The sequence below is a fragment of the Phaseolus vulgaris genome, chromosome 11 (assembly GCF_051622355.1).
Source record: "Phaseolus vulgaris cultivar YP4 chromosome 11, ASM5162235v1, whole genome shotgun sequence".
NCBI classification, from domain to species: Eukaryota; Viridiplantae; Streptophyta; class Magnoliopsida; order Fabales; family Fabaceae; genus Phaseolus; species Phaseolus vulgaris.
The window spans coordinates 49,288,571-49,302,867 of record NC_143508.1 but is presented as its reverse complement, the minus strand read 5'-3'; the positions used below and the strand labels follow the sequence as shown (position 1 = coordinate 49,302,867).

The 14,297-nt window shown below is 34.5% G+C and overlaps 1 protein-coding gene and 1 pseudogene across 3 annotated transcripts; one reads left to right on the top strand and one right to left on the bottom strand.

Moving 5' to 3' along the window:
• Positions 1 to 113: 113 nt before the first annotated feature.
• LOC150023331 (putative disease resistance RPP13-like protein 1) lies at positions 114 to 4,127 on the top strand (annotated as a pseudogene). The gene has a single exon (XR_016517289.1). The product of XR_016517289.1 is annotated as a putative disease resistance RPP13-like protein 1 (transcript).
• A 2,045-nt stretch (positions 4,128 to 6,172) lies between these two features.
• On the bottom strand, positions 6,173 to 12,372 carry LOC137826465 (disease resistance protein RUN1). 2 transcript variants are annotated; one of them, XM_068632437.2, is made up of 6 exons: positions 12,127 to 12,372; positions 10,000 to 10,517; positions 8,476 to 9,568; positions 8,080 to 8,382; positions 6,627 to 7,961; positions 6,173 to 6,464 (listed from the first exon to the last, which is right to left on the bottom strand). In XM_068632437.2, the coding sequence occupies exons 2-6, from the start codon at positions 10,494 to 10,496 to the stop codon at positions 6,453 to 6,455; spliced, it is 3,240 nt and encodes a 1,079-aa protein (XP_068488538.2). In that variant the 5' UTR covers positions 10,497 to 10,517; positions 12,127 to 12,372; the 3' UTR covers positions 6,173 to 6,452. The 2 variants fall into 2 exon arrangements, with proteins under 2 accessions (XP_068488538.2, XP_068488547.2); XM_068632446.2 differs by lacking the exon at positions 6,173 to 6,464 and having other exon boundaries at positions 7,532 to 7,739; positions 7,844 to 7,961; positions 12,127 to 12,266.
• Between the last annotated feature and the right edge of the window lie 1,925 nt (positions 12,373 to 14,297).

Below are 14,297 nucleotides of genomic sequence, written 5' to 3'. Positions count from 1 at the left end.
ATCTATTAATTTAAACAATTCCCTAACACTGTTACACTATTGCTGTTAAGATAAAGTTAATAGTTTAATAATAGCCACTCATTCATAAATGCACTACAGATGTTGCAGTTTGACTAACTATTGAAGAAGAAAAATGTTGATTAAATATCTTATTAATTTGAGTTTCATGACTTCATTATCTGAGTAATTGGCAAAAGCTAGCAGCAGTGGAATCCATTGATCTTTATCCTACCATGGCCTTAGAACTTGTTGGTGGTGCTCTTCTTTCTGCTTTCCTTCAGGTTGCATTCCAGAAGCTTTCTTCTCCTCAAATTCTTGATTTCTTTCATACAAGAGAGCTTGATCAAAAGCTGCTCAACAAGTTGGAAACCAAGATGCACTCCATCCATTCTCTGGCTGATGATGCAGAGCGAAAGCAGTTCATGAATCCTCATGTCAGAAACTGGCTGCTTAAGGTCAAAGATGTTGTCCTTGATGCAGAGGATCTCTTGGATGATATACAAAAGCTCTCCAAAAGACAAGATGCTGAATCTGAATCTCAAACCTGTTCAGGCTGTACTTGCAAGGTACTCAATTTCTTCAAATCTTCTCCTATTAGTTCCCTTAACAAGGAAATTGAGTGTAAGATGGAACAAATCCTTGACGATTTAGAATTTCTCTCAAGCCAAAGGGGTGATCTAGGATTGAAAACAGCTACCAGTGTAGGACCTGGGTCGAGTAATAAACTGCCACAGAAATCACAAACAACATCTTTGGTTGTTGGAACTGATATCTATGGCAGAGATAATGATAAAAGACTGATCATTGACTGGCTGACTTCTGACATCAACAATGGTAACCAACTATCAATACTTTCTGTTGTGGGAATGGGTGGAGTGGGTAAGACCACTCTTGCTCAACATGTATTTAATGACCCAAGGGTGGATGAGACTAAATTTGAGGTCAAAGCCTGGGTTTGTGTTTCCGATGAATTTGATGTTTTCAAGATATCAAGAGCAATTCTTGAGGCAGTTACTAAATCAACTGATGATAGTAGAGATCTGGAGATGGTTCACAGAAAATTGAAGGAAGAATTGATGGGGAAGAAATTTCTTCTTGTTTTGGATGACGTTTGGAACGAAAACCAACCTAAATGGGAGGAAGTGCGGAACCCCTTATTTTTGGGGCCCAAGGGAGTAGGATTCTTGTTACCACACGTAATAAGGAAGTTGCTTCCACCATGCGGTCAAAAGATCACTCCCTAAAGCAATTAGAGGAAGATGATTGTTGGAAGTTGTTTGCTAAACATGCATTCCGAGATGATGATACTCAACCAAATCCAGAGTGTAGGGAGATTGGCATGAAGATTGTTAAAAAATGTAAAGGACTACCTCTTGTCTTGAAAACAATGGGAAGTGTGTTGTACAACAAATCATGTGTTTTAGAATGGGAAACTGTGTTACAAAGTGAAATATGGGAATTTTCAAAAGATAGTTGTGATATTGTTCCCGCTTTAGCATTGAGCTATATTCACCTTCCTTCCCATTTGAAGGTCTGCTTTGCTTATTGTGCCCTATTCCCCAAGGATTATGAGTTTAAAAAGGAGGATTTGATTCATCTGTGGATGACTGAAAATTTCCTACACCCTCGTCAGCATAATAAGACTGCAGAAGAAGTTTGCCGACAATACTTCAATGATCTAATATCAAGGTCCTTCTTTCAACAATCATGTGAAAAGAAAGAAGTATTTGTCATGCATGACCTTCTAAATGATTTGGCAAAATTCGTCGGTGGAGGCATATACTTCAGGTGGGAAGTTGATCAAGCAGAAAAGATACAAAAATTAACTCGTCATTTTTCACTTGAACTTGGTGGCAACAGATATTTTGATGGGTTTGGAACTTTATGTAACACCAAAAGGTTACGTACATTTATGGTAACAGGTAGGAGAGTGAATGATTTTGATTATCATTGGTATTGCTATATGTCTATACATGAATTGTTTTCCAAGTTTAAGTCTTTGAGCATCTTATCTCTGTCTCAATGTTCTAACCTTAAAGAGTTACCTGACTCTGTTGGCAATCTTGAGCACCTCTGTTTCTTAGACCTCTCCCATACTGCAATAAAAAGACTAACTGAAAAGATATGTTCACTCTCTCACTTGCAAATACTAAAGTTGAACTATTGTAGAGATTTGGAGGAGCTTCCCTCAAATTTGCATTTACTCACCAATTTGTGTCGTATTGAATTCATAGAGACTAAATTGAGAAAGGTGCCACCACATTTGCAAAAACTAAAGAATCTTAAAGTTGTAATGAATTCCATTAATGTTGGCCATGGAAGGGGGTTGGGTATTCAACATCTAGGAGAGCTCAACCTTGATGGAAGTCTATCAATTGGGGTGCAGAATATTGAGAATTCCTTGGATGCATTAGAAGCAGATTTGAAAAATAAAGAACTCCTTGTGAAGCTAAAGTTGCAATGGAAAAGGAATGGGAACTCTATTGATTCAAAAAAAGAAGAGGACGTAATTGAGAATCTTCAACCTTCAAAAAACTTGAAGAAGTTGTCGATCTTTGGCTATGGTGGGAAACAATTTCCAAATTGGTTACTAGAAAATTCATTGTGCAATATGGTGTCCTTAGTGTTGGAAGGATGTGAATTTTGCCAACGTTTACCTCCCTTTGGATTTTTGCCACTTCTCAAGATCTTGAAAATTATAAAATTTGATGGGATAGTGAGTATTGGTGCTGAATTTCATGGGAATAACTCTTCTTCATTTAAATCCCTAGAAAGATTGGAGTTCTCCCATATGAGTCAATGGGAAAAGTGGGAATGCCAAGCTGTGACAAGTGCTTTTCCACGTCTACGAAGGCTTTATATAACATTTTGTCCCAAGTTGAAAGGACAACTGCCAGAGCAACTTATTCCTTTGGAAGAACTAAAAATTAAAGATTGCCAACAACTTGAGGCTTTCGCTCCAAGGGCTCTAGATTTGGAACTATGTGAAGGTGGAAAGTTGCAGTTGGACTGTGCTACAATGAAAAGGCTTAGAATGAAAGCATCATTACTGGAAATTGTTGGATCCGACAGTCTTGAAAGCTTACATATTGATTCACCCGTGGAGTCAATAAGTGATGATTGTGTCACTCTATCGACCTTTCCACTAGATTTCTTCCCAACACTCAGGATGCTTTTTCTTAGTGGGTTTGGTAATCTAGAAATAATTTCACAGACTCTCATCCATAATCATCTAGAACATCTGATACTCACGAATTGCCCCAAATTTGAATCATTGCCGGAAAACATGCATATGTTGCTTCCATCTCTCAGGAGTTTATGGATAGTAGACTGTCCAAGACTTGAGTCATTCCCTGACAATGGTTTCCCATCAAATCTAAAAGAGTTGAGCATATATGACTGTCCAATACTTGAGTCATTCCCTAACAGAGGTTTCCCATCAAATCTCCAGACTCTAGCAATACAAGACTGTTTAAGACTTGAGTCGTTCCCTTACGAAGGTTCCCTATCAAATCTACAAGAGTTGATAATCAGTAATTGCTCTAGACTTGTTGGTTCACTAAAAGGAGCTTTCAGAGACAGTTCTTCTCTGGAAAGCTTGTGGATTGAAAAACTAGATGCAAAATGTTTTCCAGATGAAGGTTTGCTTCCACTCTCTCTTACTTCTCTAACCATCCGTGGCTGTCGAAATCTAAAAAAATTGGACTACAAGGGTCTCTATCAACTCTCATCTCTTCAAACACTGATTCTTTGCGACTGTCGCAACCTCGAACACTTACCAGAAGAGGGTCTTCCCAAATCAATTTCATATCTTGAAATAAAGTACTGTCCTTTGCTGCAACTGAGTTGCCAGAAAGGAGGCCAAGACTGGGAAAAGATTGCACACATTCAAAGACTACTTATACTCTATTGATGTTCTTTGTTTTGAATAGTGATGATGCATTTGGTGGGTTACTAACTTTGTTTTTGTTTAGAATGTATCTCAACTACTTTCCCCTTTAGGTGTTAGTGCAATGTCTCATATCAATTCATTCCCTTTCTTTTTAACATTACAATTACTAGTGGAAAGTTTCGCCAAAGTTTTGATATAATACTATTATAATGAGATTATCTCAATAATCATTTGAAGAGTTTACTTTTAAAAGATAATTTCTCTTTCTCCATTGTAAATGTTTAATATTAGAGTTAAAACATGTGATTTTAGCTTCTAAATGTAGTTATACTCATTTTTTTTTATAAAAGCTTTATATTAGGCATCACTATGCAACTTGACATCTCAGTTAAGCTGATAACTCAATTAACAACAATCATCTACCATCACATGAAAAAAGTATTATTAAAAAAAGAAAATACAAAAGAAAAAATATGGGGAACTAAACCAAAACTCATATGTTAATAAAAACGATACATAGGTAGACGACTACACCTATTCATAAATAATTCTAAGAACTTTCTAAATGGAAGCCTATTTGATGAAGACCTAGGAGAGATGGCGCCTACTAACCATCACTCTTAATAAAAGAATGAATATCATCTTTACATTACTGGTTGCTACGAATGACATTACAATTTGAATCAATTATTCTATATCATTTATTCAATTATCTGTCCATAAACCAAATTATAATTACTGTGTATGGATAATATTTTGAATATATGGATAATATTTTTCTATCTGTCATGGGATCAAATAAATTGGTTTAGGGCTTAAGAATGTGATCTTGAAAGCATCTAACTAGAATTTGTTTTTTGTCTTCCTTACTATTACAAGTTTTTTTGCTATGTCAACTGAAAGTACTATGAACCCAACTAACTTTTTTTCAAATTGTGTTCATTACTAACTACTATTTTCTCCAACCGTGGATTGTTTTGTTTTCATCAAACAGAACCTGTGTTTTCTCTTTTCTATTCTATTGGTAAACCCAATAAAGGTATTTTCCTTGCACTTCCCCCAATATCCCTCCACTGTATTATTGTATCTAAAGTATTATTCTTTTGTACGATTACAAGGATTACTCTGTCTATGGACCAGGGCTTGACGGTGGGTGAGGTAGGAGTATGGGAAGAATCAATGTGGTGTTGGCGGTTAAGGTGAAAGAGGGAAATGTTTGAATGGGAATCCTTATAAGAAGAAGATCTGCTAAGCATAATGTGTACCCTGGTGTGAGGTTGTCTCGTCGAGAAGCAATGAGTGTAGCTGCTGGCTGGTGTGGAGACAGGTTATGCACAAAGTGAAGTAAGCGAGAAGCTTATTATTGAAGCTTTCTCTACCAATTCTGGTATTCTGGGGTGGTGTGCTGTTGAAGTCATAACATCAAGGCTATTATGCAGATTGGGGACTCTATTGGTGGTAATGGTTAAGGTGCAGGAGCTGCTATCTGTTTCAGCTAGGGTGACTAAGGTGTGGAGCTTGGAGTTAGAAAGATGTTGCTGTAGCATAATCCAAATGCAGGGCTGTAGTGTGGAATTTGATGAAGTATTGGTGTAGTGAAGAGGGAGCAACAAGTGTTTGGATTATGTTGATGTCTTTGCTTGGTTATGTCTTGCATGAGCTGCTTTTGGTTAGGCACATGAAGGAGCATCTAGCTGGAGTGGGAAGCTGAGTTCTTTCTTGAGCCATCAGTCAATATCCGAGGAATGCTCTAATTGCTTTAATCTTCATGCTTCAATCTTACAAAGGGTGCTGCTGGTGCAGCTAGAGGAATGCTCTAGTTGCTTTAAGAATTCCAATCATGCACTGAAAAGGGAAATTGTGTAGTTTTTACTGCATAATTTTGCAGCAATTTTTAGCAAGTTTTTACATGTTCTACTCCTGAATATAATTGTTGTTTGGTTGCCTATGTCCTTCTTAATTTTATTTTATTTTATTACTCATTTTCATTCATCTACATATTCCCATTTTCAGTATCCATCTTTCATAAAAATAGCTTTTCATCTACATTATAAAGACATAATTTTTATATTAAGGCACTTCAAAATATTTTATTTATATTTTGATGTAAAATTCTAATAGAGTCCTTCTATTTTGAATTAAAAGTGTTTTGATGAAAATTCAATAAATATTAAAGTTTGTGTTGTTGGATAGACTCAACACTTAGTAGTTGACTGGTGACCTTAAAGTTAACCATCATTCATAATAAAAGCCAAAATTTCAACTTTTACAACATCATGATGCATAAAACCATAATCACAATTAATTTCATTAGTTGGTTGCCACAAAGTCACGAGCAACATATAAAGGTTTGCACATACAAAATCATAAATCCATTACCATAACAATTTGATATCATTCACCAGTTGTCTCAGAAGGATACTATAAAATAAATACCATAACATTCTCCCTTTTTATTCAAAATGAAGGAAAATTCACCACCAAACAATTTTGAGTACGACTCAGACTCTTCCACGAAGCTAGCTAGCTCTCATGTCCCATGAATTTCTCCACAAGTGTTTCAAAAGAAAACCTGCTAAAATTGAAGTATAACACATTGTTATTGCAACAGACTAGGCATGATTTTTTAGAAGCAAGAGTATTTCCATCTACAAATTTCTATAGTTGAAGTACTAGTTTCGTTAAAGAAATAAAAATAAGCAACCTATATCAACGAGTGGGTGAAGTTTCATACCGATGAAGTTATCACATGAAGAAGTTCTTCCCACTCATTTTCATTTCCATTTTCATTATTTGATCCATCAACTCCAATCTCTGTGAGCTGTGACTCATTATTAGATACTTCAACAAAGGATTCTAATCCATTTTCAGCATTAGAGCATCTAACTCCATCTCCAATTGCTCTGGATTGTGACTCATTGAAGATTTGAGTAGTAGATTCCAAGTCAAAGAATTCAGTGCTACTGCTACCAAACAACTTCAACCCTGATTCTGAGGCATACACTGGGAAGACCCCACACTCTTTGATTATAACTTTTTCAGTTTTCTGACTGTAATTAAATTCAAACTTAAAAGGTATTTCACTAAGATGATCACATGTTTCAACAAACAAAAATGCCACGTGATCTGATATTAAAGATGTGTGCAATAATTGGCCTTCGTCCATTCCCACTTGTTTGCTATCTTGATAGATAGAACACGAAAAATGTCCCTGTACTGATCCCTCAGAAACAATGACACAACAGATGAAACCACACAATTCAGGTAGTGAGAGATAAGGAATAGTTATTGAACTATCTCTAGTATGAAATCCACAGTCATTCCTGATATGGTCTCCAGGGAAAACGACACATCCACCCTCAAATTGCTTAGGGTAATATTGTTTGGATAAGCTGGGCGTGCAATTCTGTAACATGTGTTCAAAAACAAGTAATTGACTGAAGACTAAAGAAGTGCAGTTATAGGCTGTCAGAATTTTCAAGGATGGTGGAAGCTCTGATAGAGACACCAGTTTCCTGCAATCATTTAACCTCAATAGTGTCATCATTGAAAGGTTTTTTATGCTTGCAGGCAAATTCTCCACAATAGTTCCACTTAAGTCTAAATATTCTAAACAGAACAAGTGGCCAATGATGTTGGGGACTGATTGTACCAATGATAGATTCGCGTTGTCTTGAGTGCAGTCAAAATTGTTACAACCATATAGCAAAAGTTGAGTAAGTTTCCTATTATATTTAATTGATGATGGCAATGCACATATAGCAGTATAAGATAACTCCAAAATCGTCATTTCATGTGATGTCACTGAGAACTCCTTGAGAGATGAACAACCTTTGAGGTACAACCTCTGCAGATATTTTGAATGAACATTCAGGTTTTCAATCTCTGTACAGCCACTCAATTCCAACATTGTAAGCTTAGGGAGAGATGATAAGGAAGGGTGGAGCTTACGCAAGCTTTTACAATAAGAGAGATCAATTGATCTAAGTTTTTCGGCCTTAGATAAGTCAGGAATCTCAACCAGATTCCCAGAGGATTCAAGGTCAATTTTCTCCAAGTTCACAAGGTTCTGTAACAAAATGCATCATGTTGTTCAAAAATCGTTAAATTCAAAACCACGAGCTTTGACTAAAACAGAAACCTAAACAAATTGGAGAAAAACTTAGTACTTATAGCCACATTCATACCTGAACACCATCCCAAAGCTTTTTAAGCTTGCTACGACACATGTAAATCTCAACAAGATCTTCTGCATGAAAGTTAGACGGCAAAGACTCATGACAAAATCCATCCCAATAAAAGTACCTCAGTTTATCAGAAAGTGACTCCAGACCACTAGGAAGGTACACATGAAATCGGGTTGACGACAATGAACAATGTATGTCAAGAAATCTCAAGCTAACCATCTTTGCGAAGCAATTAGAGCTCAAATTTAGATCCCTGTTTAGATTACACGTATCTAAAGTTATGCATTCAACAACTTCAGTTCCCTGAGAAACAAAATTTAGAATGTTAGAATTATCATACTAGCAACATCCTAAAATGAAACGAAAAAGAAACAATTATGAATCTAGCAGTTATACCAAGTTATGTTTCAATACTTCATGCACTTCCTCCGGTCTCCACAATCGACTTCGCCTTCCAGGCTCTTTAATAGATTCTTGATCAACAATTTCTCGACCCATTTCTTGTATTAAATCGTGCATTTCTATACTATTGCAATCTGAAATTGTTACTAGAGCTTTATCTAAAAGAACTTCTATTCCAGATGCTGCAAAGAAATCACAAGCTTCCAATAGATCTGTGACCCAATCTCTATCTTTTCCTTTGAAGAAGCATGCAATATCTAGAAAGATGTCCTTTTGAGAACGATCTAAGCCATCATAACTTAATTTCAATACATTATTAATTTCCTTATTTGAGATCTTTTTGAGTTTTCTCAGTTCACTTTCCCATGCCTCTTTACTTCTTCGACGTAAACTTGCACCTAGAACTTTCAAAGCCAAAGGAATACCTTCGCAATAGGAAACTGCCCTTCTTGATAAATCTTCATGTCCATGTTTAGGTGTTTTTTCTTCAAAAACAGTCAAACTGAAAAGTTCGAGAGACCGATGAAAACTCAATTTCTTCACCTCATATATCTCATCACTTGGTCTAAAAATTTGTTTGTCTCTAGTTGTAACAATGACTCTGCTTCCTGGTCCCAACAAACCATAATCTTCAATAAGATGTTCCAATTGCTCATAGGTAGCCACATCATCCAATACAATGAAGACTTTTTTATGTCCAAGCCTATGCATGACAAACTGGGGTACTAAAAGGGGTGCATCAAAACAATGACTTTCATTGTCTAACAACTCAGTATAAAGTTTTTTGTGTAAAGCTTCAAGTCCACCATGCCTACTTGAATTTTCCCTTACATTTGTGAGGAAGCAACCACCTTCGAACTCAGGAGAAAGTTGTGCATACAAAGCAGTAGCAAGGGTAGTCTTTCCTATGCCACCCATGCCCCATATTCCAAGCATTCTAACTTCTCTTGACCCAATTCTTAGTAATGATTCAATTTGTTCATAATTTTCTTCAATTCCAACCAGCCCTTTAAGTTGATTTGGGTATCTAGCAGTCAGTTTTCGCAAAATGTCTCCAACAATGTCCATAAGGAGTTTAGATTCAGTCCTAGCATATGAAAATGGGGAACAAAAAGTAAATCATGTGTTGTAAGTCTAACCAAAACTAAAACATAATTGTCCATAATGTCGAATCAATATGCCCAGTATAATAGTATTACATAGGATACAAATTCCAAAATCTATAAGATAAATCAAGGAGTAAGGAATAGGATACACATTTGAAATTGTAATTGCATTGAACAAGCACACAGAAAGAAATGAACAAGACTATATTTGCCACTATTCACTTGCATATATAATCTGATATCATGATTTGGCTACTTTGATTCAACTATAATTTGATATCTGTGTGATGCTTATACTATTCTTATCTTTCTATTGCATATACAATCTGATTTGGCAACTGCAAATAAAACAAAAAAGGTTATCATATTTTTTCTTTCAAAAAATTTCTCCCTCTCAAATCATTTTATTTACCTGTTTCGAGAATCCCACCCAGATAAATTGGCTACTTCAGTGAGAGCAGCTCTCCATTTGTTGCACCTGAGGTCTTCCTGATGCTTTACAAAGGCTTGTTCATAGCTCCCAGTCTGCTTCCTCACATGAGATGGGTCTATGTTGTAAAACACTGGAATCACAATTTGTCCTTGGTTTTTCTGGCATTCAAGAATCTTGCTCAGTTCTTCTAGGCACCACTTTGAGGAAGCATAGTTCTCTGACATGATCACAATCGATACATGAGAATCTTCGATTGCTTTGATGAGTCCTTGTGAGATTTCATCTCCCTTCTCAAGCTGGTAGTCAATATATGTTTTTACTTTTTTTTGCTTCAAAGCCTCATGAAGATGGCTGGTGAAGTTCATGCGAGTGTCCTCACCTCGAAAGCTTAGAAAAACATCATATTTTTTACAAGACGCCATAGAAGAAGAGTTTGAGGAAGAAGCAACATCACTCATCATTGGTTGCTCAGCCATTATGAATTCCTACGGTTGTACCTGCAATGATTATAACAACGCACTTGAAGAAATAAAAGGAGCTTTTACGTTTCAATGTGTTCTTGACTCATTTCTTTAATATTATTACTTGGAATGTATAAATATTTCTAACATGGGATCAACAAGTTCAAACTTCAAAGTTCTGCTCACTTACAAAAGAACAAATAGACATGTTTACCAAATTGCTAATGTGATTTTTGAGGTGTTTTGAAAACCTTGGAAAAATATTTTTCCTTATTAACGTCTTGTATTTTGTTGGGTTTTTGCAACAATAACAAACAAGAAACACTAGAACAAGATTAGAAGAAAACACTTTTATTCACTAGAAGGTTTAAACACAAAATTCTCACTAGATACCGTGTCATTTATGCATATAAAGTGGTCTATATATAAAACTAAGAAACAGAATAGTAGAAACTTATTAAGACAATTAAGTCTAAACATTTAATACATACATTTGGACGGTTTGACCAGACTTAACACTACTACACGCTCCCTTAGTATACGGTCTTTTGCGCTCTTCACCATACCATCATGGTTATCACAATTTCTCACCTTGACTACAAAATAGGAGAGCTTACACATTATCACCTTCTTTTATCCTCAAATAAAAAATTAATCCACTCGAGACACTGCTTGACTCTCCGTCTTAACAAAGAATTTGTAAACACATCTACGTAATTCTTATCCGAGACTATCTTCTCAATTCTAACATCCTTAGACTCAACAACATTTCTGAAGTGTAATCTAACATCTTTGTGTTTGTCCTCTAACGGTAAATTTGATATTCAACTAAATGAATGTCATTTTGACTATCATAGTGAATACTTAGAGAATCCTAATAAAACCCATCTATTTTATAATCCCCTTCAACTACAAATCCTCCTTTACCCCTTCTGTGATGTGAGAGCCATATACTCTATTTGGATAGTAGATAAAACTACCATCGATTGCAAATTGGCTTTTCAACCATCTGCAGTTCCAAATCATGTAAAAACATACCCCAAAATGATACTTTCTGTATCAACATTCCCTACTTAGTCTGCATTCATAAACCCTTCTATATCGCCTCTGGGTAGACGATCTATACACCAAACCAAACAATATAGTTCCTTTCAGATGTCTCAACACCCACGTCAAAGCCTTCCAATCAACATGTCCAAAATCTGCCATGAACCTCCTAACAATACTAACGACATACACCAGATCAGGCTCTTCACCAAACGATTATGATTTAGAGTAAATCATTACTTGAACCCCTAATGGTCCATTTTGGCAGATCAGAAGCTAAGTAAACGATTTGATAAAAAAAAGACTAATAACATGATGGATATTACACTATATCAGGGCACATAGAACCCTAAACTCACACAATTCAAACTTCAGATTCATACAAAGAAAAATACACAGCTTACTGTCAGACAGAAGCCACTGATAGAACACAATGCAGTATATTCAAGACATGCAGCTGTTAAATAATATTGACGATTGCTATGAGAAACACTGTGGAAATTGAAAGCAAAATACTCTCATGGAAAACAATAAGAAATTTAAATCAGCCATATTCCTTTAACTTATATAATTTGTAACTGAAAATGGAGAGAAATACCTGATCAGAGATGAAGTCCAAGTTGTTGGAACAGAAAATGCAGATTCTTCTCTTCAACGCAAGAGCTTCTGGAATTCCTGCATAATGCATAGAAATAAATGAGACCAAAATGTTGAAACTCTATGAGAGGAGAAGTTGTTGTCATGTAAAAAGTCTTAGTTTGCTTCTTTATCAGCAAGGGTCCCACATCCTCTAAGTAAACGCGTTTTATGTTTTATGTCTATTCACTTTTTGAGCATGCAAAGCAAAGACCATGAACGAATGTGAAGAGTGTTGATGCTTAAGTCACTGTCATCAATCGTTGAAGAGATTAAAATAAAATAAATAGGAACAACACTTAGATTTTAAGATATATATAGAAAGAGAAAGCAAGAATCAATTGACTTTGAGAATTATTCTTCATTTTCATAGACTATTTATTTTTAATTTATTAACTCTAAAGTACAACCAAGAGTAAATATCTTGTCAAATTATTTAATAAAATTTCATATCCATAATTATATGAAATTCATTTTCTCTATAAAACTATTAAAAAAATATCATTTTATAAAACAAATATATTACTAAGTCAATATATATATATATATATATATATATATATATATATAACTTTCCTCTTTCTCTTTTTGGTGCTAGTCCTGCCACACCTTTTCCTTTTCTTTTTAACATTACAATTACTAACAAAGGACAATTTCTTCCTGCACATATCAGTTTTAAGCTGTATCCTATCACTTTTTCAAATTTCCAAAATTATCCTTATTTCAGATATGAAAATTCAAAATAGTAAATAAAATTCAAAAATAAAAAAAAATATTTTGAAAAAAAAAATCCAGAACACAAACTTAAAAATGCATTTTGAATAAAAATTTCCAAAATTTAAAAATATGTTACGAAAATCCATAATATTTCTGGATAAAAGGTTTTAGAAGTATTTTTTATTTACACCCTCTCTTTTTTATGTAAAATTATTTTCATCCCTTAAGAGAGGTATTTTTGTCATTTTCAATAGTAGATTGGGTGGAATTGATATGGTGAGGGGAGAAATTGCCAACATAAAGATGTTGAAATTGAAATTGAAATTGAAATTTGTCTTCCACTTTTCTTATCTCCTTATTTAAGTATTTTTCTAGGATATAATTTGTCTATTCAATGGTGTATAAATATAAAATAATAAAGAAGGTTAAATAAATTTTAGAGGCTTAATATATGACATTTTTATTTGAGTACCTAAAAAAAATTTTAAAATAAATTATCAAATTTTAGTTTAAAATTTGGAAATTTATTGTAATTTCATCTCCTAAAATATTTTATGGTAGTTCTTTTAAGTAATCCGTAAAATATTTGTAGATTTCTCCTTTTATGAATCAACTTATTTTTTATCAATCATAATAACAAGTAAGTTTTTCATCATCTATAATTGTATTGTCCGAGTGTGATCAGTTAGAAGTCTGATCATGTTATTCAGATGTTTAACCAACATAGTGAAATTTGGTTCGATAGGATTCTAATGGAAGACAATTTTTTATTTTTTATTTTTTCTCTATAATTACACCAATATTACATGGATCCTTGTTTGTTCGTTATATGAGATATTAATTAATTGGTCAATATACTTGAAATAGGATGTTGTGGGATTTTTTTAAATGTTTTTTTATCCCCTAATGAGTGTGTGATTTTGAATTTTAGTTGTTATATGAATTTGTTATTATATAATTCCTCAAAAAGAGGGATGATCGAAAGACACTATAAAAAGGGTAATAGACCCTCAACGAGAAAGACAAGTATTTTCTATGCAATACATACTACACTAGTATTTTATGCTCTCACTAACTTGATCATCAGAGTATTGTCAACAAGTGGAGCTCCCCTCATCTCATTGTGATCTTCGAACATTCAAAAGCTGCAATTACAAAGAGATCGTCTTGGAGTCCACCTCCAAGCTCCTGACCTCTAGTTTGGCAAAAATAATAATATATTACAAATGGAGGGAACATAAATAAAAGTTTTTGCCACGTTTCATTCACGGTAAATTTGGAAAAAAATTATTTAGAATAGAAATTTACCAAAAGAAGAAAATTGGAAACATGTCAACAAATGTAATACATTTGTAAGGTTGCATGTATTGAAGTTGTGCACGTGCCCACAATTTTTCTTCATTCTGCAATCATGAT